Source organism: Ursus americanus, chromosome 25 (assembly GCF_024610735.1).
Source record: "Ursus americanus isolate L20-20 chromosome 25, mUrsAme1.1.p, whole genome shotgun sequence".
Classification (NCBI taxonomy): domain Eukaryota; kingdom Metazoa; phylum Chordata; class Mammalia; order Carnivora; family Ursidae; genus Ursus; species Ursus americanus.
Genome location: NC_142151.1, coordinates 45,193,216 through 45,214,364, shown reverse-complemented (window position 1 = coordinate 45,214,364; position 21,149 = coordinate 45,193,216). Strand labels below are relative to the sequence as shown.

At 49.3% G+C, this 21,149-nt stretch overlaps 1 protein-coding gene across 1 annotated transcript in view; it reads right to left on the bottom strand.

The window, feature by feature from the left end:
• Window positions 1–5,321: 5,321 nt before the first annotated feature.
• NCKAP1L (NCK associated protein 1 like) overlaps window positions 5,322–21,149 on the bottom strand; it is a 38,474-nt gene continuing 22,646 nt past the window's right edge. Inside the window, exons 22-31 of the mRNA XM_045800849.2 lie at window positions 19,395–19,525; window positions 16,616–16,713; window positions 16,414–16,507; window positions 16,176–16,258; window positions 15,794–15,874; window positions 12,976–13,069; window positions 11,990–12,106; window positions 11,497–11,606; window positions 9,199–9,288; window positions 5,322–5,694 (exon numbers count right to left, since the gene is read on the bottom strand). Coding sequence (XP_045656805.1) covers window positions 5,563–5,694; window positions 9,199–9,288; window positions 11,497–11,606; window positions 11,990–12,106; window positions 12,976–13,069; window positions 15,794–15,874; window positions 16,176–16,258; window positions 16,414–16,507; window positions 16,616–16,713; window positions 19,395–19,525 — 1,030 coding nt within the window. The 3' untranslated portion in view covers window positions 5,322–5,562. The remainder of the gene's footprint in view (window positions 5,695–9,198; window positions 9,289–11,496; window positions 11,607–11,989; window positions 12,107–12,975; window positions 13,070–15,793; window positions 15,875–16,175; window positions 16,259–16,413; window positions 16,508–16,615; window positions 16,714–19,394; window positions 19,526–21,149) is intronic.

The following is a 21,149-nucleotide window of genomic DNA, read 5'->3' as shown; positions in this document are numbered from 1 at the left end:
CTTAGGGTCCCTTAGAATTGCTCTCCTCCTTAATGACCACCTACCTTAGCGCTGTGGGAAAATCCCATGTAAACAGAAAGTGGAGATATATTCACTAACTGCCGGATTCCAAACAGGCCACTAATCCAGAATCGCAGAATGTGAGTTTTAATTTCAAGGGGTCTGGAGGTTGGAAGGAGGGATGGTCAGGACAAGGTATTTACTCCATTCTAAATATCGGGGTGAGCCCCCCCCCCCCCCCCCGCGCAGGCAATGAAGGAGAAAAGAGTAGAAGTGAAGTGCCTGGGCGAAGACTTCGAGCATAAAAGAATTGCCTCGTAGGTAATTAGGTTAGGTCAGACCTTCAGACCTGGCAGGACAGAGAGGTATCAGCAGAACCAGCTCCTAGCAAGTACCCAGGCAGAAGGAGATGGCAGTCAGAGAAGGAGAAAAAGCAGAAAGAGTGTGGGACTCCCCGTCTCTGTCCATCTAGCTTCTGCGTCCATCTCCCTTTCCCCTCCTCGCCTGCCTGCGGAAGAGTCCCAGCCAAGGCAAAGCGGCAGCCAAGACCCCAGTCAGACTCCTACACAATCCAGATCTCAAACTTGAGAGCAATCACCTTCCTTAACAACTGAAAAAGAATGGGCTGGAAACTACAAAAGAATTGCAAATTAGGATCAGAGCTAAGGAGCTGCCCAAATTAGGTAGGTATTAAACAAAAAGAGGTGGAAAAGAGGCGGGAGACGTACTTCCAGAGGGATCTTGTCAACACAGTGGCATATCCCACCCTGATTTCCCAGGCCCCCAACTCCTAACCCATTTTAAGAAAAGGAAAATTCACCGAAACAAAACAAAACAAAAAGTTATCCATGAAAGATACTTTATAGTCCATCTAGTCTGACCCCCTCCATGTAACAAGTGGGAAAACTAAGCCCAGAAAAATGATGTGGTCCCCACAGAGAGTAAGCAACAAAGCCAGGGCCAAGCCTCCTAACCTTTTTCTTGTGCTTTTTCCATCCTGTGGCTTTCTTTCTCCTTCTTTAGTCACCAGTCCTGCTGTTTAACCTCAACCTCATCCTCGCGGCAGTTTAGTCCCATGTCTGCCTTACCCTTCCTCTACCCGGATAAAAACCAGATATGTCTGCTCCATCCATAGGCTCAAAAGACCACGATTTTTCTCTCCCTGTCCCCTTGCCCCAGCCCCCCTTTTCCAGGCTGCTTCTTTTTGCCTTCCAAACTGCCCCTGCCCCTTGGAGACCCTGCCTCTTCACTCCCCTAGCCCCACAATTCCTCCCAACAAGCTTTGAGTTTGATAGAGACCAAAAGTGATGCTTTGGCAGCAGTGATGGATGGCTGTGATGTGCCTCCTACGGGAATGCTATTTCAAGGGGCGGCCTCACAATCCTCTCCTTCCAAAGTGACAAGAGAAAAGCCTGCTGCTCCGTCTCTCCAGAGCTGCAAACTCAGCTCAAGTTAACTTCTGACTTCCTCAACCGCAACCTGGCCTGTGCTCCCGCTTCCTACTCAGGTGGGAGGGAGAGTACTTGACAACTCCCTGAGGTGTGGGGGCTGAGGGGGGTTCGTCATCCTCTCTTTTGATGACAGGTACTTAGGAGGGGCAGGAGGCCCTGGGGGGGGGACTGGAAGAACACCCTCCCCCAACCTCGTGAGTGCATTGCAGCCATGTGCCAGCTTCTTCTCCGTCAAACTTTGTTGGAGAAGAACTGAGAGGCACAAGGACCTACAGGAGGGAAGTCTCAGCCCTAGCGAGGACCTCCTTCCCTCCCAGGCCCCAGGGCTCAAATCGAAGCCGTTCTAGTCCTCCCAGGTAAAGGGCCACCAGGTAAGATCCCCTCGGCCGGGCCAGCCCCACCTGCCCACTGAACTGAACACCCTCATGGGGCAGCAGTGTCTGTACCGCCCGCAGGAAACGGAGCCCTTCTGCAAGCGTCTCGCCCCAGGCCTGGCGGGACGGATAATTCCATCTCGTTGCTGCAAACAAGTTAATGGAGATTTTAATGAAAACTACACTAATGAGAATGCTGAGGCTAGAACCTACTCTCTGCCTGCAAGACAAAACAACTGCAGCCAGAATTTCTCCCTGATAGTCATTCCTCACTTTCTTTTAAGGCCTGAATAAAACAAGCCGGGGGATCTGAGAGCCCTTCATCACTGACTGTGTCCCCCACTGTCAGGGGTCAGAGACCCTCCTGGTCAAGGAAGCATACTGCCGAAAGTGCTGATGGGTCCTGTCACCGCATCTGTCCCCTCACCTCTAGACATTCACCATTTGTTTCAGGTGTAATGAAGTGGGAGGGCGAGGTTCTTGTCTCACAGAATCGAACAATGAATCTCGCCCGACCGAGGAGAGTGAGTAAAGTGATAGAGTTCTATTGAGTGAGGATACAGAAAAAGCTCTCAGGAGAGGGGTCCTGACAGGGTTGCCACTGAGGGCTTTTAGGGTTGGTCTTTAATTGAAGGCTCACCAGGGAACTTAAATCCTTTTAACATCTCTACTGATAGCACCACTGAGTAAGGACTAGTGATAACGCCTTCAGTGGCTGACTTCCTTTTTAGGGTCTGGTAATTCTGTGTTGGTCACAGTAGCTGTTATAACAAGACCCCACCTCTGACACCTAGGACAGGGTGGTCTGGTTTGTTCCCTTATCTCTGGCTTCTTTACACCTCCACATTTTGGGGATTTTTGTAAGCCTGATCCCTATCTCTCCCTACCTAGCCCCACCTGTCCCTTACTCAGGAAGGCCACCATGCCCTCACCTTCTCCCATTTGCTCGTTCTAGAGTGTCTGGATTCCAACGACCGCGTCTTCCCAGATGAAGAGGCAGTCTGGTCAGGTAGAAATGTCTAGGGTTGACACCAGACTTGGGTGCCAGTTCTAGATGTGCTGCTGAGCATGGGACCTTCACTAAATCACTGAACCTCTCTGAACCTGTTTACTGGCCTAAAACAGGGAAGCCTTCCCTGGCTACCTTGCCGAATTGTCATAAAGGATGCGAGAGCACTTTGAAAAAGTACACGTAATAGAGAAATATGTAATTACATGTTTGTAAAAAGATATTATGTCCAATGACAACATTTTAGAAAAGGAGAACAGATTTCTATTGCCAAGGGTTAGGGAAGTGGAAGGGGAACGGGATGTGTTTGTAAAAAAAAGCAACATGAGGGATCCTTATCGGTCTTGACCATGGTGGTGGCCGATGCACAAACCTACACCTGAAAAAGCTGTACGGGGGCACCTGGGTGGCTCAGTCGGTTAAGCGTCTGCCTTCGGCTCAGGTCATGCTCTCAGGATCCTGGGATGGAGTCCCATAATCGAGCCCCACAATCAAGCCCCTCATCAGGCTCCCTGCTCAACAGGGAGTCTCTTCTCCCTCTCCCCCTGCCCCTCCGTCCAGTCTACTCATGCTCTCTCTCTCTCACTCATTCTCTCTCAAATAAATAAAATCTTTAAAGAGAGAGAGAGAGAGAAAGCTGTATAGAACTAGACACACACAGAGGAATGAGTATAAGTAAAACTGGGAAAATCTAGATTAGATCCTGAATTGTACCAAAGTCGATATCCTGGTCATGATAATATACTATAGTTATGCAAGATGTTAACTATGGGAGAAACTGGTAAAGGTATATAAGATCTCTCTGTGTGCTTTTCTTTTTTTTTTTTTTTTAGTTGAAGTATGGTTGACACACAATGTCTCTGTGTTATTTCTTACAAGTGCATGTGGATTAACTATCTCAATAAAAAAAATTTTTTTTAAGCAAGCTTTATGCCCAACGTAGGGCTTGAACTCACGACCTTGAGCTCAAGAGTCCCATGCTTTACTGACTGAGCCAGCCAGGCACCCCTCTCTCAATAAAAATTTTAATTAAAAAAAGTATCATGTCTACCCTCTATTTCCCTGCAGCAACTTACCTTGCTGTCCTCTGTCAGGCTCCTCTCAAGCAGCTCTACGTGTGCATGGAAAAGAGGTCTCTATCTCCCCAAGAACAAGACCCCAGCAGAGATGAGGGTCCAGGAGTAGTTGTTCAGATGCTTCTGAGCCTTCTCTTCCTCATCAACTTTGCCCTCTGACCCCGAATCCCTCCTTTAGAACATGACGTCCTTTTCATACAAGGAAGGGCAACCAGCCCATGCAGGAAGCTGGGTACTCTACTGCTTCTGCCCTGAAGAGCACACCATCGTTGCCAAGAAAAACTCGTGTATCGATTCTGAGTACAAAACCTAAAAAGTATTGACTAAGCCATGGTTGATAAAGATCAACCATACATACAAAGTTCAAAACAGCTACCAAACAGCTTTTCATGGACCCTGGACGGTTTTGCTGAAAACCGACAATTGCTTCCTTTTTATCATGAAAATGTGGACATGACCCTAATTAATCAACTAGTTAATGATATTTGCCCACTTGAGCCACTCTCGACCCTCGACACATGATCTGTGCTCCAGTCCTCCCTGGCCATGGGTGCGCAGAAGTGACGGATGGGGCCACTGACGCCTGCCACGGAGTTAACTAAATCTAGGTTAGTGCTATCTTGAACGCCCCAGGCATTGTGACACTTGAAATTCTAATTAGTACAGAAAAGGGCTAAGTTGAAACAGCTTGTTCTCCCTCAAGTATACCCACCCTCAGGGCCCTATAATCTAACGAGGTCTGTGAAATCTAAGATCTAGAAGAGAAATCCCTGCCTGGAGCAACAGCGGTACCCGGGATGGCAAGGGGGTTTGGGTTACATCAGTGGCTCCAGATAGAAGGGAGAGTACCCCAAATGATCTGGGAGGGAGACCCACATGACTCTGACCCAATTAGTTGTCATGTGACCTAGAATTAGCTAGACTGACCCTGGGCTCTGGGTTGTAGTGATGTCAAAGAAAAAGCAGGAGGAGTTTCAGCTAAACAGACGGGAGAACTGGCTCCCCGCAAGGTGTGGTGCAGCAGGTGAGGGGGGCTGGGGCCAGTGAAAAATCTCCCAAGAGCACGCCCTCATCGCCCATGTCGGCAGGAGAGCTGGGGGCAGAGGGAGAGACCCTTGACTCCTGAGAGAGCCCCACAATGGGAAAAGGGGGTTCCTTTGCTACTGCTTTGCAGTAGGAGAGAGCTGAATGTTTGCCGAACACATTTGGAAAAGGAAGAGAGGAGATAATCGTCCTAATGAATGTGCCGGAGACAATAGCAGCTCCAGTGGGAGGATTATAAGCTCATTATGGTTTAATATGATGATTGATCGCCTCTGTCCGCCAGCATTATCCTAGAATAGTGATGAAGGGCGAGAGACCCATGCCAGTCAGAGCTCAAGCACTAGCCACCACGAGAGAGAAAACGTACTTGCATGTCACTCGTGCTTTTCATTGTAAAAATTCACACACATGGTCCCAGTTTCCACACTTTTCCCATAAACTGTCCTCCACCCCCACCCCCACCCGCAGCCAGCCTGCCCCATTTCTCTGTATTTCTCAGCCCTGGACCGTTCCTCCGTATGTCTGTTCATCAGCTCTGGCTCCTGAGCCCATCCCTTGAGGAACCGGCTACAGCTTGCTTCATGGGTTTAGGTGGGTCCAAAGGGCCCTCAGTGGGTACTGGCTGCCACTCGGTTCAGGTGGAAGGCCCGGGATACATCCCGGTAGGCATTTCGAAGCAGGACGTAAGGGAAACAGGACTCCAACATGTCCAGGGTCAGGAAGGAGGACTCCTCCACCACCTGGAAGAGAACAGGTCAAGAGATGAGAACCTCGAGCGGGGTATACCTCTGTGATACCCTGCTCCTTCATTCAGTTCCCTGGGCACCCTGAGGCCCTGAGAGTTACAAGTGAACACGTTTCAAATCATACCCCCCTTCTTTCCACACTTGGTTTAGCTTTAAGAAAGCCATGTGGTCTCTTCGGCTTCATTTTAATGGCCCCTGGGCCCCTTATCAGGGTTATATGAAGGACTCAGAAGCAGAAGGCAGGAAAGAATCACTTCTCTGGTGGCAGAAAGACTCCCATTCTCTCCCATTCTGGATGCCAACCAAATGTGGGCGGGCAGTGCAGAAGCAGGTAAGGTTGGATAAAAGTGCTAAAGACAAAGCTTTACGGAGAAGGAAACAATCACCACGGCAGGCCAAGAAAGAAGGGCCTGGAATCCACATGGGTCCCCCTGTGCCGGGGCTCAGTATCCTCCCTCCCTCAGTACGGTGCTCGGTGAGCAGTAAGGATGCTGCATAAAGGAGCAGGCATGATTAATTAGTTTAATTAGAAGCCTGCGTGCTGTGGTAATCCCAGCAGCCCCCACAGCCAAGCAGAAAGAGAGCTCAAGGTGCCTGGATACTACTGCGGGTAGCAGTGGAGGGCAGGAGACAGGGGGGCATACTAGCAAAGAGCCCCACAAGCTCACGTTGGGCTGGAGGGTCCCCACCCCTGAGGGAGGAACACGGTGTGTTTCCTTCAGTGCCCTCCTCATCCATGAGGTTGTGGGACTAAAAAACACACTGGAGAGAATTGTCCCATCCCCTCAGGCAGTTCACACAGACGGGCCCTCCCCAATACGGCTGGTGTTTCAAATCCTGAAGATTCACTCTGGAAAGAGAATTTACCATATCGACTCTAACATGGTTCTCTCTCCGAAGTCCTTTCAAGTTTTAAAATGTGGGAGATTCTGCTCTCCTGAAACACGGGCGTACTATACACACGACGGCCTCAGAGGAACGGACACCGCAGGCTGAAGGAAAAGAAGTCTAGCGGTAGCCCGGATCTTGGGCTGGATAACAGAAGGGATTTCTTGCTAGGCAAGACTTTCAAACCTTACGCCAGGAGAGAGATAAGCTCTCTTTCCTAGGATATGACCCTCAGGTGCAGGGAAATCAGTGATGGCTTCAAGAAGGATCCACTGGCCCCAGACTTCCTATCGTTCGCTCCATTAAGCACAGAAAATCACAAGATCCTAACTGGAGGAAATTCATGGCAGTGGAAACAGCCCTGGAGCAAAGGCACAGAAACTTGGGTTCTCGTCCCAAATCTGCCCATATATTTTGGGGGAGACTTTAGATGTCGTCTTTCCCTCCCTCTCCTCAGTTCCTTCACCTATAAATTGTAAGGACGGGACTAACAGCCAGGATCTGGTCTGATGCTGACATCTAGAATTCCATGATTCTCTGAGAGAATCCTCCCGCAGTGAGAAACCCATGCCAGGAAGCAGCTGGCAGTCCTGGCGTGGGCACTGCCCAGGCTTGACAGCCAAGACGGACAGACCCCAGGCAGAGAAGCGCCTGGCCAGGGGTTGGGGCTACATGAGTAGCCTCTTAACTCAGAATTCAGTTCCTTCCCCTGCGTGTCTGTGGGGAAACATTTGCATTTAAATTGCTCTGCAGCGGCTAGTCCCTGGGTCTCTTCCTCTAACAAAAAGCGCCTGGTCCCAGCTCTGCCCCAGCTGCTCTGTGGCCTTACGGTGATGCCACCAGGGACGGCAGACGCCCTCCCACACTTGAGGCAGGAGGACAGCAGCAAAGCAGAAGGAGGCAGGGCTGAGGGGCCACGCAGAGTCACCGCCAACCTTCCAGAGGTGAAAGCTGCCCAAGGAAATGAAGGAGCACGACTAAACCATCCAGAAACTAGAATGAGCAGCAGAGAGAGGGGACGAGCATTCGTCGAGCATCTATTACGTTCTAGGTACTTTCACACATATTTTCTTATGACTCCTAACCACTCTGTCACAAGGATTACTGCCCACTTTCACGGATAAAGAATTGGAGTCTCAGAAAGGTTAATTAACTTGCCCAAGGTCGTGCTGCTCCAAAGATCGTGCCCTATCTAGCACACTCCTGGCATCTGCCCTCATCTGCCTTCTCTGCCCTCTCACCCCTCACCGCACGCCCCCACCACACCCACCCGCACGTCCATTCTCTTCTTGTCTCCGTCACAATTCTTAGTCAGCCCAATCGAGCCCCCTCTCCAGCGGTGTCTAGCTGAGACAGATCCCACTCAACGCCTGTGTACTTACAGGAGTCCCAGAGGGAGTCCCAGGCATGCCTGCGCCTAACATCTGTGGGCCTGGCCAAGAGTGCAGATGGAAGCCTACATAGCATGTGACTAAATAAATCAAACTAGTTTGTTCTATCTTTTCGACCTTCACAATCTCCCTTTATAATTTCAGGTTTGAATTCAGAATTCTTAGTCTCCTCCGAGTTCTGCGCTAGAACAGGGTGGAGCGGACCAGGCCAGCTGGTGGGATTTTGTAGACACACACGGAATTCCTCTCTGCACATCTCAGCTCCAGCCACAGACCCCTCGGCACTAGAGGTGTAAGCACCAGCAGCGCAGGCCGCCTCGGTAGGAGGGACGTGGGGAAGAGGCCCTGCACAAGCTCTGCGTATGCCCTACAAGTGGGCTGGGGCCACTCAGCGGAGACACCTGAGGTCCCAGGAATCTTTAGTGTGGACTTCCGAGTGGAGCACCCGCTCCAGATGGGCACATCCTCTCCCCACCGGCCAGAGGAGGGCCTCTGAAACACAGGGGCCCGGGGCGGGAGTCCCTCCTGACCATATCTCAGCGCGGCACTAACCTGGAGAATCAGACTTTTAGAGCGCAAGAGTGAGTAAGCGTGTTGAAGAGGAAAACAGGGTCATGAGGAAAAGATTTTTTTTAAGTTAACTGAGTCAGAGTTCCCAGAACTTTCTGCCAAAGTAGCGAAAAGCCCACAGCTTGGAAAGAAAGATAGCAGGAGCTGCCTGATTCATAGCCCACCTGGCTCTCTGTCTTAAACTCTTCAGCGAAAATTCCTGCCCTCCTCTGAGCCCCCGTCTCCCCTCTCCCTGTTCAGCTCTGTGTTATCCCCACCCTCTCCACAGTACTTCTTAAGGACAAGACATTGAGCAGTAGGAAGTGGTCAAGCAAAATCAAACACGAACTGGACAGGCAGTCATGGATGAGGGACACAGCTGTCCCACCAGGTCAGACTTGAGAACATTGCAGGTAAAAAGACCCAGTCAGCCAGGGGCCAAGGCCCTGTACTGTGGAGAAGGCACTGAAGACTCTACCTTGGGATTAATGACAAGTCTGGAATGGTAACCAGAAGGTGAGGCCTAGACCCAGAGGAGGGTCAGGCAAAAATTCAGTTCTGAGTTCATGCTTTTGAGTGATGACAATGGCAGGGACCCAGAGACCCTCAAGAAGGGCCCCTGGGGCCTTTGCGCTCTCAGTTCCCAGACCAACTTAAACCAGATACATACCAAGCGCATGAGCAGAGAAATGGATTCCCGATTTCTGGTTTTAAGCTTGTCAGTCTCCTGGCCCAGCTGCAAGAGGCTGACGGAGGCCACCTGTAGGAGAAGAATTTGTAAGAAAGCAGATTTTTATGGAGGTCAAAGTAGGACAGCCTCAGGCTACAGGAAGTTAAGAAAAGATCAAGGAGGGGGCGCCTGGGTAGCGCAGTCGTTAAAGCGTCTGCCTTCGGCTCAGGGCGTGATCCCCGGCGTTCTGGGATCGAGTCCCACATCGGGCTCCTCTGCTGGGAGCCTGCTTCTTCCTCTCCCACTCCCCCTGCTTGTGTTCCCTCTCTCGCTGGCTGTCTCTGTCAAATAAATAAATAAAATCTTTAAAAAAAAAAAAAAAAAGAAAAGATCAAGGAGGAGAGTTAAGAAGTGCTGGGATGTTCCCGGAGACTCTAGGTGGAAAAGTAGCAAATCCCTCAGGCTTCAGAGACACAGCTTGCCCGTAAAGCAGGCAGTACAAACAGTAGGTTGCCAGGGGTGCTGGGGGACAGGTTGCAAGGGCTGAGGACAGAACCTAGAACAAAGGCGGGAGATTCATCTGTTTTCCTAGGCAGCCTTCAGACAGCACTGTCACCAGGCTGTTTACAGCTGACTCCCCACAGGACTAGAGGCAGGGCTGGGCCTCTGATTCAGACGCAGTGTTCTTCCTATTCTCCTCCTGTCAACTCCCAAGTGGCTGTCCTCTTCATTCACCTCCAGGCCCCCACCAGATCAAAGAGGGAGGAAGAGACACAATTAACTGTATCACAGGCCCAGGTTACGCTCATTTTGCAAACAAACAGGGCAAACGGGAAAAGGGGGAGGGGGTCCCTTCTCACCCCATCTTAGAAATCTGCTCTGAAAATTCCTCATATCTAGGATGCTCAGAACACATTCGGATTGGCTGGCTGGCCCCGTTTAACTGGAGACCCTCTAACTCAGCTTCCAGGACAATGGTATGATTCCCGAGAGAATATGATCGACTGTGTTTGCTCCCAAAAGGAGACAAATGAGGCCGTAGTTCTTAAGTCAGGCCCATGCCTTGCAAAGGAATAAGCTCCCCATTGCTGAGAATGCTCGAGCCGGCAGTGGGTAATGGACCATGTATCAAAAGCCTACGGACGGAATTCCTCCATGGAGGACTAGAATGGAAAACTCCAGGGCCTCTTTCAGCAATGGAAAGAGATTACTTACTCTGTGTTTTTCCAGAGGCAAAACTAAGATCAATGGTGATAGCTACCGGGAGTCAAACTTGGGCTAAAAATATTTTTTGAAACAATTTTTTCTCAAATAAATTGGACGTAACCTATTGTTGAATCGGCCGCCTGGTTAAAAAGCTCCAGTCCCGGCAACGGAGACCAGCGGTTCTCCAAGCGAAAGCCCAGGATGAACACCATCTTCATCACCTGGGAACTTGGAGATGCATATTTTCCAGCCCCACCTCAACTCTACTGACTCAGAAATTCTCCAGGTGATTCTGATTTATGCTAAAGTTTGAGAATATGAAAAAAGTTCGATTTTTTTTGCCAAGATTAGAGTTGGAAGGGGCCTTATAGGTTCTAAAACTGGGCGTCTCCAGCTTGATTCTGCAGCAGATCTCCTGGAGACTTTATTAAAAACAGAGGCCTGGGGCCCCTGGGTGGCTCAATCGGTGAAACACCTGACTCTTGATCTCAGCTCAGGTCTCGATGTCGGGGTCATGAGTTTGGGGAATGAGTTTATTAATAAAAATAAATAATACTTTATTTTTATTTAAAAATCAATCGATCGGTTTTTTAAAAAACAGAGGCCTGGACTCACCCCAGGATATTCTAATTCAGTACATCAGGCGTAAGGATCAGAAATCCGTATTTCAACAAGCTCCCTGGAATATTCTAAGGCACCCCAAGCTAGTGAATCATAGATCCAGTTTAACCTCCCTGTTTAATAAATGGGCAAAATGAGGCCCCAAAATTTTGGCTCTTCAGAGGTTACACAACTTCTTAGTGGCAGATCCCGAACTAGAACTCAGATTCGCGGACTCAGTCCAACGCCCTTTCCAAGTAGTCCAGCAGAGGCCGAAACACCAGCTCTTAGGGAACTTAGAAGAAACTCCTGCCTTTCAAAGAGTGGCCACTCACTCACTGAAGGATTAGGCGGGAGGTTAGACTCCAAGACCCACTCAGTAACAGCTGTCTATGGATTTAAGCCACACCAATTCCCGCCAGACTCTGCAATCTTCCATTTCATCCCAAAGACCGTAGAATGTGCCATGCCGTCTAGCCTAGGGCTACTCACCACCAGAAACTCCTTGAGGTGAGTTTCGATGTTCTTGTTGTAGAGCGTGAAGAGGGCAGCAGACACCTGGATGATGGCTTTGGTCAAGCAGTGAATATTGTTGTTGTAACCTAGGTTGTGATTGATAGAGCGGGAGAGAAACGGAAGGGAATACAGTGAGCACCCCAGGCTGACCCCAGCTGGTCGTCTCTCAGTGTTTTAGGCTCGGCCACCCCTGTTTGACACCAAAAGGACTAGGAGGCATGTGGGGAATGATACTCCTAAGAAATATGAGGAGATATTTAGGATATTAGGAGAAAGACATTCCTTAAAAATTCCACTGGAATTGAATTCTACGGATAGTCCATTCTCAAGTGTTTTTTGAAACAGAACTTTACACCTGAGTCAGAAGTCTGGGTTCTCCAGGTAAATGTCTCCGTCTCATCTCCCTACCCTAGGAGACTGACCTAAATAGCATCGGTCCCTCACGCTACTCAAAGTAGTCCTTACTTACCGTCCTTCTCAATACTATAGAAGGAAGAGGGGTCAGTGGCAAGGAGTGGGAGGGAAACCGCAAGAAAGATCAAGAGCAGGCAGGCCACCTTATATTCTTCCTCAGGGGATGAGGCATCTGGTGAGACGGAAAAAAGAAAAGAGGAGGAGAACGGTCAGCAAACAGGACTTATCTTCTACGGAGGCCCTACCTCACAGAATCACTGTGAGGATCACATATGGAAACACTTCCTAAAGCACTGAGGTAAGTCATTATTGCTGAAGGGGACAGGACTAGCCTGCACTTATCACGAGGGGCCCAGTCCTGGAGGCCTCCTCTGTGACTGGAGCAGAGCTCTTAGCGAAGGGCTCTGCTGACGTGCTGTCCGAGGACACAATCAGCTGCCTGATGGGGTGGAAAGGCAGGAAGGAGAGGAAAGAGTCTCACCAAACCAAGAGAGAAGAAGGGCCAGTCTCGCAGTTTTGAAAGGGCTTAATACCAGCCCCTTGGTTTCATCCCATTCTAAGTGTGTGTAAGAAATGGGAAATGTCAGAGGCAATGGAAGACCGGGGAAGAAGTGAATAGTGTCAAGGTGCTTCTGTGGGCGGGGAGAGCACCACATCACTCTGGGGAGCTTAGAGCCATACCACACAACCCAGCACGAAATCTTACGTGACTGCGGCTCTCTCTCTCATTGCTTCATTTGCATTAACCTGATTCCCCTACTAGACTGTGAGTTCCTTCGAGTCCTTGCTGAGCATTAAAGAGACCCTCACTTAGTATTTTTTAGCAGATGGACAGGTCAACTGGTTGGAACCTGGCTAAGAGTCTAAATTGCCTCTCTCAAGTATTTTCTGGGGGTTAGGGACCACACTGAACGTCTTTCTTTAGCTCCCAGCTTAGGTCCTCGGAATTCACAATCCCAAATAAAGGCTTCTTTGACATGGACATTTTCCCACCTGAAAATATGATCGGAGCCCTCCCTTGCCCACTTTCCCCAATTTTACCGGCTTTCAGATTGGCAATGGCAGCCACCAGGGCTGGGTCAATGTCACAGCCCACTCCTGCAGCAGAGGCCAGCTCAAAGATACTCAGGGTCACCTAGTAGAGAAGAAAACAACATCTTGGACAGGATTCCCAGGAGAGAAGTGTTTGGCAGAAGCTACAGGTAGTTGGGATTCCTGGATCACAGTTCTTAAACTTCCGATGTACTCTCACCTTGTCTAGGTATTCCTTTCACGGCTCTCCCTAACCTACGGGGGGAAAGCACAAAGGCTTTTGTTCGGTATTTAGACACTCCATAGTACAATTGACTTTCTCAATCTGTTTTCCCCACGTGCTTCCTACAGTCAGTGCAGTCAGGGTCATTGATTCAGCGTCTCCAAACTCCAAACCTCGCTTCCTGACTTCCATACCTTGGTGCGTGGGTTTCCCTCTCCTACAGCGTCCTTTCCTGCTCTCTACTTATAGCTAAGTGACACCCGTGCCTTGAGCCTTGGCTCAAATCTCATATTGTCTCTGAAGCCCTCCTTGAATATCTCAGCCCAAACCCTTCTCTCCCTCCTTAAAGTGGCACCACTGACTTAGCATGGATCACACACCGGCCTGGGATGAGCAGTTATCTTTTCAGAGAGGAGGTGAGACCTACGGCTTGTCTCGCCACCTAGAAAATAATCCTTTAAAACCTCATGGCCTCTGAAGAGAGACAAAGGCCTTGGAGTGAGAAGATCTGGGCTCAAATCCCAGGACCACCACTGTCTAAATGTTACTTCACCTCTTTGAGCCTCAGTTTTCTCATCTGTAAAACGGGGATAATAATACCTTATTATTTTGTGGAGTTGTTGTGGAGATTAAATTAGACCACATGTGTAAAACACCTACGCTCCACACTGAGAGTCACTAAAAGACCAATAAACGTTCTTCCTTTCCTTCTCTTCCTTTATCTCAAAGCCAGGAACTTTTCACTTCCATTTCTCCTCTTTGGTTTTTGGTTTTTTGTTTGTTTGTTTGTTTGTTTGTTTGTTTGTTTGTTTGTTTTAAGATTTTCTTTATTTGAGAGAGAGATAGCATGAGCAGGTGGGGAGGGGCAGAGAGAGAGGGAGAAGCAGACTCCTACTGAGCAGGGAGCCCAATGTGGAGACTCGATCCCAGGACTCTGGGATCATGACCTGAGCCAAAGGCAGACACTTAATCAGCTGAAGCCACCCAGGTGCCCCCTTGTTTGAGATTTTAAAAAATTGTTTTAAAATGTTCTGAGAGATTGGGGGCCTGAGTTGTGCAGTCAGCTGAGCGCCCAACTCTTGGTTTTGGCTCAGGTCGTGATCTCAGGGTTGTGAGATCGAGCCCTGTGTTGGGCTCTGAGCTCAGCATGGAGTCTGCTTGACATTGTCTCTCCTTCTGCTCCTCCCCACCTAAAGTAAATAAATAAATCTTTTTTAAAGGGTGTTCTGAGAGAACAAGGACAGTGTTTCCAGAGTAGAAGACTGAGTGGGGTATCTCATGCAAAGAACCCTACAGACATACCCATCTACACATAGAAGGCAAACCTTTGCCACGTTCTGCTCTGCCCTTTCTTCAAATCCCCTACAGCTAAATGAGCGTGCTCATGGTGACCACGGCTGGGGAGGTCAGGGGCCTGGTCCACAACCTGCGGTGCTCTGGAGGAAGAAAGGGTGAACCGAAGGGGGTCTTATTTTCTCTTTCCCTAATCTTCGCACTCCTCTGAGGCATAACAGAATCTGTGATGGACAGGCCACCATGCCCCTTTCTCTGCTCCAACCTGCTTATTTTTACAAGCAGGCAGAGCCTAAAACTCAGTGCTGCCCGGGGGATACAGGTAGACAAGCTCCTGACAGGTCCAGAGCATCCATCCCCAACTATCGGCAGCTGCCAGAAACCCGGGTTCTCCATAAAAGAACTGTCAGAAGGGGCAGCCATCCCAGCAAAACATCAAACCCACATAGCTCCCATGACTGCTTCATCCTTAAGTTTGGGCAGAGGAAAGGGGAGATTTCACAACTCTTTTGATCTCAAGGTAAGGAAGTTTTTCCTCGATATCTAATTTTAATTCTTCCTGCTGACCAGTTCCCTCTTAATCACAGACGTCTCTGTGAAAGGAATCAGCTGTAAGAGAAGTGGCCTGCTCTAGGCGTTTGAAAGCCCTTGTCCCCAGCCTTTGGCTATATATCCTAAGTAAAGGCTTGTGTGTTCCAGGTTTTTCAAAAGACAATGAGATGCTGCAGAGGTGTGGGAGGGGCAGAGAACCAGCTGTCTTACTCGGGGTGCCTGCAGAAGCCCTTCCTCCTTACATCTCTCTAGTAAATGGGGGCCCGAGCCCCGTGACATAGACATAAAGGAACCAGAAGGTTTCAGAACTAGGAGCAAGGAAAGGCCAGAAAAAGGCAACTCTGAGGATAGGCAGGGTGGGAGGGGATGGAAGCAATAAATCTTTTTACAAAACAGTACCTAAGCTCTTGACTGATGAGGGGACCTCTGGCACGTGGCTCTGTATCTAATTTGCACACTTTAGGTGAAAACCTACAGATACTATCCTAGATCTTAGCTTTTTCCAGTAACGTTTCCCCAGCGCCCACAGGTCAGCCAGGCTTCCACGTCTCTGCATCCCCTCGTGTCTCCCCAGCTCTGCCCTCTCTCTTCAAGAATATTGTCTGACCAGTGCTCCTCTCTCCACAAAATCTCCCCCAGTACTTTCCTATTCAAACGCTGGCTCATCCTCAGAGCTCCCCCTTCCTTACAAGATCCTGGCTACATGCTTCTCAACAACAAAAACTTCCTAAGTGGATTCTACTTCGCACTGTCGCATACCTTGATGTCTGTGTCCGGAGTGACAAACTCCTTCAGGCACTCAATGGGACCCATAAGAAATGGGCAGTGGGAGGAGAACACCTGGAAGGGAGAGAAGATAAATGAGTCCCCAGGACAGCACTGGCACCTTCAGAGATAGATGGAAACAAACAAACAAAAGGGCCTCGACTTAGATAAGGACCCAGCCAGCCTCCCACACCATCCCTGTCATCCTGCACCTAGGTGTCCTCCACTCGTCTATCCCCAGAGATCTTCCAGGACCTCTACCAAATTAAGTTTCTCCTTTCTCCTCAATGCTCACCACATGTTCCTATGACTTCTCATACAAACCCGGCCCTCAGAGCGTCGGTGATTCTGGGGCAGCCCTTTCCCCACAACTCACCTCCCGAAGTCCCTCTTGGGCCATGGCCCGAAAAGTGAGGATAACTCCGATGATGGTCATGCGCTTCAGCACGTTATCAGCCCCTGAGGAGAATGAAGGGCATCAGAAAAGTAGAACTCGGGAGAATAGTGATGGTTTTGCTTCTGCAGACCCAGCCTAGCCCCCCGATCTCCCCCAAAACCCCTGTCATCCGCAATGCGGTTCCCATAGTTCCTTCTCCCGTGAGGGAGGGGCTCACCTGTCAGCTGGGGCAGCAGAGAAGCCATCAGGTCTGCCTTGCTGAAGTTGGATCTGATCTGAACAAGTACATCCATGTTTTCCACCACCAGCTTCTGCAGCCAGGACACAGAGACATTCAGCAGGAAAAGACGAAACCGTGGTACCTCTTCCCCCCGGTCTCCTACTCCTGCCCCTTCTCCCAAGCCTGGCTCCCACAGTACCTTCAGCTCCACAATTTGAGAGGTCACATGCCACATCAGGTTTTCACTCAGGAACTTCATGCCATAGGGGCCCAAGAGTTCAGCCAAGGCCCGCATCTCTGCAATAGAGTTACAGATGTTCCGGGGGGCACTGGGGCGTTTACACCACAAGTAGAGAGTAATCTGAACATTTACAATGTCTTTCATCCAGGAAAGGAAGTGGGAAGTTGGGGAGCAAAAGGGGCCTGAAATCCTACATTCAGGGGACAGGTCTGGCCTGCCTGTGAGACAAATGACCTTCTTCCCTCTGGTACTCACACAAAGATGTAACACAAGTGATACTTTACATTCTTGCAGGAATCTATACTTTTCCAAGTCCCTTTATGTGGTACCTGGGTTGTTCTTGCTGGGCTAGCTGTACTAACCTTATTAGATATAAGAATTTAACAAGTCACTGACCCTTTCCGAGCCTCAATTTACTTCTCTGTAAAATGAAGAAATCAGTATCTGCCCTGAATACTTCGCAGAGTTGATATGAGAGTAAATAAGATACCATTATAAAAACCTTAGAAACTTATAAAGGTATTTATGATTAAAGGATTAGTGTTCTGATCGTTCCTGACAGCCCTCTGAAGTATATGGCACATCAGTCTGGTTTAACAGACACGGGGGAGTTAAGTGCTTGTCCAAGGTCACTTAGCCAAGTCAAGGGCTGGTACCTGAAACCTAGTGCAACGTCCGACTGCCCCTTACTGTAGATATCACAACTGGTTCCTTATCGAAGGTCCGGGGTTTTCTATGTCCCCCCCCTCCACTTCCCTCACTGCCCAAATTTTCCTCTCCTTGACCTACCTTTTCTTTTTCCTAATCAACACACATCCCCAGAATCCCGGTTGTTTTTTCCTCTGAATCCTTCTTCCTCTAGTCTGCCCGGATGCCTTACCGGTCCCTACCCATCCTGCTTCTGGCCCTCTGTGAACTAAATGAAACCTGCCTGGGGAAATCCCCTGTTAGAAACGCTAGAGACAAATCCAAATAGGAAGGAGCTCCGGTGATGATCTTCGGCCATGGGCCATCCCAGCAGAGAAAACCATAAAAGACAAAAGTAACACAAGAGACCAGTAACAGAAAAGTGAGTTTAACATAGTTAATAAAAGGTCAGCAGGGAAAGAAATCAAGAGTCACCCTCTAGTCCTTGAAGTTAGGACTCCGGCTCTCCCTGGAAGGTAGATCTCGGGCTCTGCCAAGGACAGAGGAAGTGGAACTGGTCAGAGCCCTGTCTGGACGAAATACTACTCATTTTTGGCCTCTCCTATTTACAGTAGGAAGAACTGAGCTGAGAACTAGAAAAAAGACCTCCCACCTGGTCAACCCGCTAATGCTGAAATGGCTGACAGAGAGGGAGGAAGAGCAGCCGAACTGCCTGCCCTAGAGAGAAGACACCGACCCACCAGTTCGGATCCGCCAGTCCTCTGTACTCTAGCTTTCTCAACTCCAGGCTAGTAACCCTGGGCCAGCCTTGTCTTTCCATCTATCTATTTTTACAGGAGCATGGCCCCGTCACCATGGTAACTCAGGGAAATTGGGGTGGGGGTGGTAGAGGGGGAACCAGCCTTACCTCCTGCTGCTCATCAGTTGTCAGCAAGACCTAAAGCTGATTTTAGATGCTGCCTACAGTTTGTGGGTGCAGTTGATGAGAGGGGACGTCTGAAACCTCCAACAAGCAAAGAGTAGGGTCCGCTTACTGATGCAGTCCGGATGAGGGTGAGAAGGAGACAGAGCTGGACAAGAGAACTGTGCACTCTCTCATCACACCCCCTCCCCCGACCAAGGAAGGGGAAGAATGGAGAAGGCAGGGTCATGGAAACATCCTCCACCTGCCCCCGGCACCACGCAGGACCCATGACTTACATGGAGGTGAGAGGAAGGAAGAAGCACAATGATAGTTCACCAACCAGTCAGTAAAACAAATCCATTAGAAAGGATCTGTATGGCTGCCAGCCCTCTTTAAAAAGAGAACGACTCCCCAACTCATTTACTCCACAACCCTTACCCACTGGCCTTGAGACACCAAAGCACTTCTACACACTGGGGGCACCACTGCATATGATTAAGCACCCAGGTTCTAGAATTTGACTGCCTTGAGTTGAAATCCCAGTTCTACCATTTAGGAATGGGTGACCTTGGGCAAGCTCCTTAACCTCTCTGTGTCTCTATGTCCTCATCTGTAAGATGGGGGTGATGAGAGTACCTATCTCAAAGAGTTAATATCTGTGATCATTCCGAACTTAGCCCACAGTGAATGTCATCTGTTATTTCATCATCATCGCTATACATTAGCAACCCAAGCTCTGGCTAAGTGAGGCCCTAAAATTTATCCCTAAGAAAGAAGATGCCATGACATCAGACCACTATTTAGTAGTTCCAAGTATCAGAATGTCCTCCTATATTTATCCTTTAGCCTTCATTGTATGTCTCAATCTTTATTCTGTGTGGAAATGGAAAATAACTATTCACCACCCTTCTAAAAATAAACCCTTTCAGTGACTCGAGTGCCCTTGCCTAGCTCCTACCTTCCCTCATTTTCCCTCTCTACCTGCCCCCCCAGACCACTCCTCAATTCTGGGTCTCACTTAGGATCCCTTCACTGTCCCTAACATGTAATCTCACAGAGATGCTGAGGAGCGTACAGAATGAGCCTCTGGGAAGGTAGGAGAATTTAGATGAGTTCTGTAGGCTGAGATCCGTACTGAGGGGAAAGGCTCAGTTCCTTGACAAGCAGACCAGGCCCTGGGCTCACCAGAGATGTCAGAGAACTCCTCTGCGCTGAAGTTCTGCTCCCCCTCTCTGGGAAGGCTGATGAAGGCCTGCATGGCTGGGGAGAGGATGATGGTCCCGCTGCTCGCCTGTCTAAGCAGACTTTCTAGGTACCTACAGATCGGCCAAGAAAGCACCCAAGATTAGCATTCAGTCTTTTCTCCCTACCATCGCTCCCTACCACCACAGGGCTCAGGAAGAGAAACTCTGCCAAAGGCTGGGGTGGGGAGAAGAGACTTCAAAGAAGACAGTAAAACACTCTAATTAACACCCCAAGCTATTGGCTCAAAAACAACTGGCAGTAATGTGACTCTGCTTCTCCTCCAGTCTGCAGGGTATTTCTCTGGGCTGTCAAATGTAACAGTGTGCATTCCCCTCCCTCAGCCCCTGTTCCTTTTCCAACTATTCTCTCCCTCACCCTTTGGCCTTTCTCTGTCAGGTAAGACAAGCCCAAACTGACGAGAAAAAAAAAAAAAATCCTGCTAATTGGGGTCCTTTCAAACATAGTTAGCCTCAACCTCTCCAGTGAGAACGTTGGACTGAGAACTTAGGATTCTGGAAGTGGATCCTAAGTCAGACCTCCTGGACAGACAGAAGCCTCATAAACACTGGTCACCCAGTCTCCGGATACTCCCCCCTGACCTCCGGGGAAGCTGAAAAGGGCTTTAACCACTGTCAGCGAAGGAGGGCGTGGCCAACCCGTGCACTCACCCAGCCACTAGTTCTGGGCCTAGGTCCGACAGAGGTCACAAGCTAACCACAGGTGGGCTAAACCCAGCCATCAAAATCGAGTTTGTTTTTTCTTTTGATTTGAATTTGTTGTCAAAATTTTGAACCTTGGAGATTTTACGTTAAAACTAAGGTTTTAGTGGGAGGTTACAGGCGGCAGCCACCATCAGAGTAGCACCCCTCTTTAACGGCTCCGTCTTCCCCTAACCCACAATATCCATTCACCTTTCCTGACAGGCCCTGTTGGTATTTCTACTTGCAAACCTTGTCTCGGTCTTTCCCCAACTCGGGATACTTTGAACCTGGCTCCTGCTGAGCTGATATTGGAATAAGAGCGCCACCCAGTGGCTTGGGGAGGTAGGAATCCAGCTCCTTTCCATCCCTAAAATCTCAAAGGAAACACTAATTCCTACCTCCTCTCGTTTGTTTGGAGAGGAGGCCCCTTTCTTATTAAAGACAATCTGCTAGACTTGACATGGTCATGTCAGAGGTGAAGCAATAGTATTCTGGAGATACAGTGTTAGACAGAATGGTCTTCAGGGAGAGGAGCTGAACAAAAAGAGAAATAAAAGAACTGCAGAAAGAGGAAGAGAGAGCATTTGAAATTAAAACAGTGAGAATCCAGAAAAGGAAGATTAGGAACCGGAGATTAAGAAGAAAAAGGTCAGGGGCACCTGGGTGGCTCAGTCAGTTACGCGTCCAGCTCTTGATGCCGGCTCAGGCTCAGGTCATGATCTCAGGTCGTGGGATGGAACACTGTATTGGGCTCCGCGCTCAGCAGGGAGTCTGCCTGGGACTCTCCCCTTCTCCTTCTGCCCCTCCCCCCACCTGCACAAAAGCACACGAGGGTGCTCTTTCTGAAATAAATAAATAAATCTTTAAAAAAACGGGGGGGGGGGAAGTGTTCTGTTGCTACAGAGTAGACAAGAATGGATGCTTCATGGAAGGTCCCCCACGGACAGAAGGGGGTCTGGGTTTGCCCCCGCTCACTGCTCTAGTCCCAAAGCAC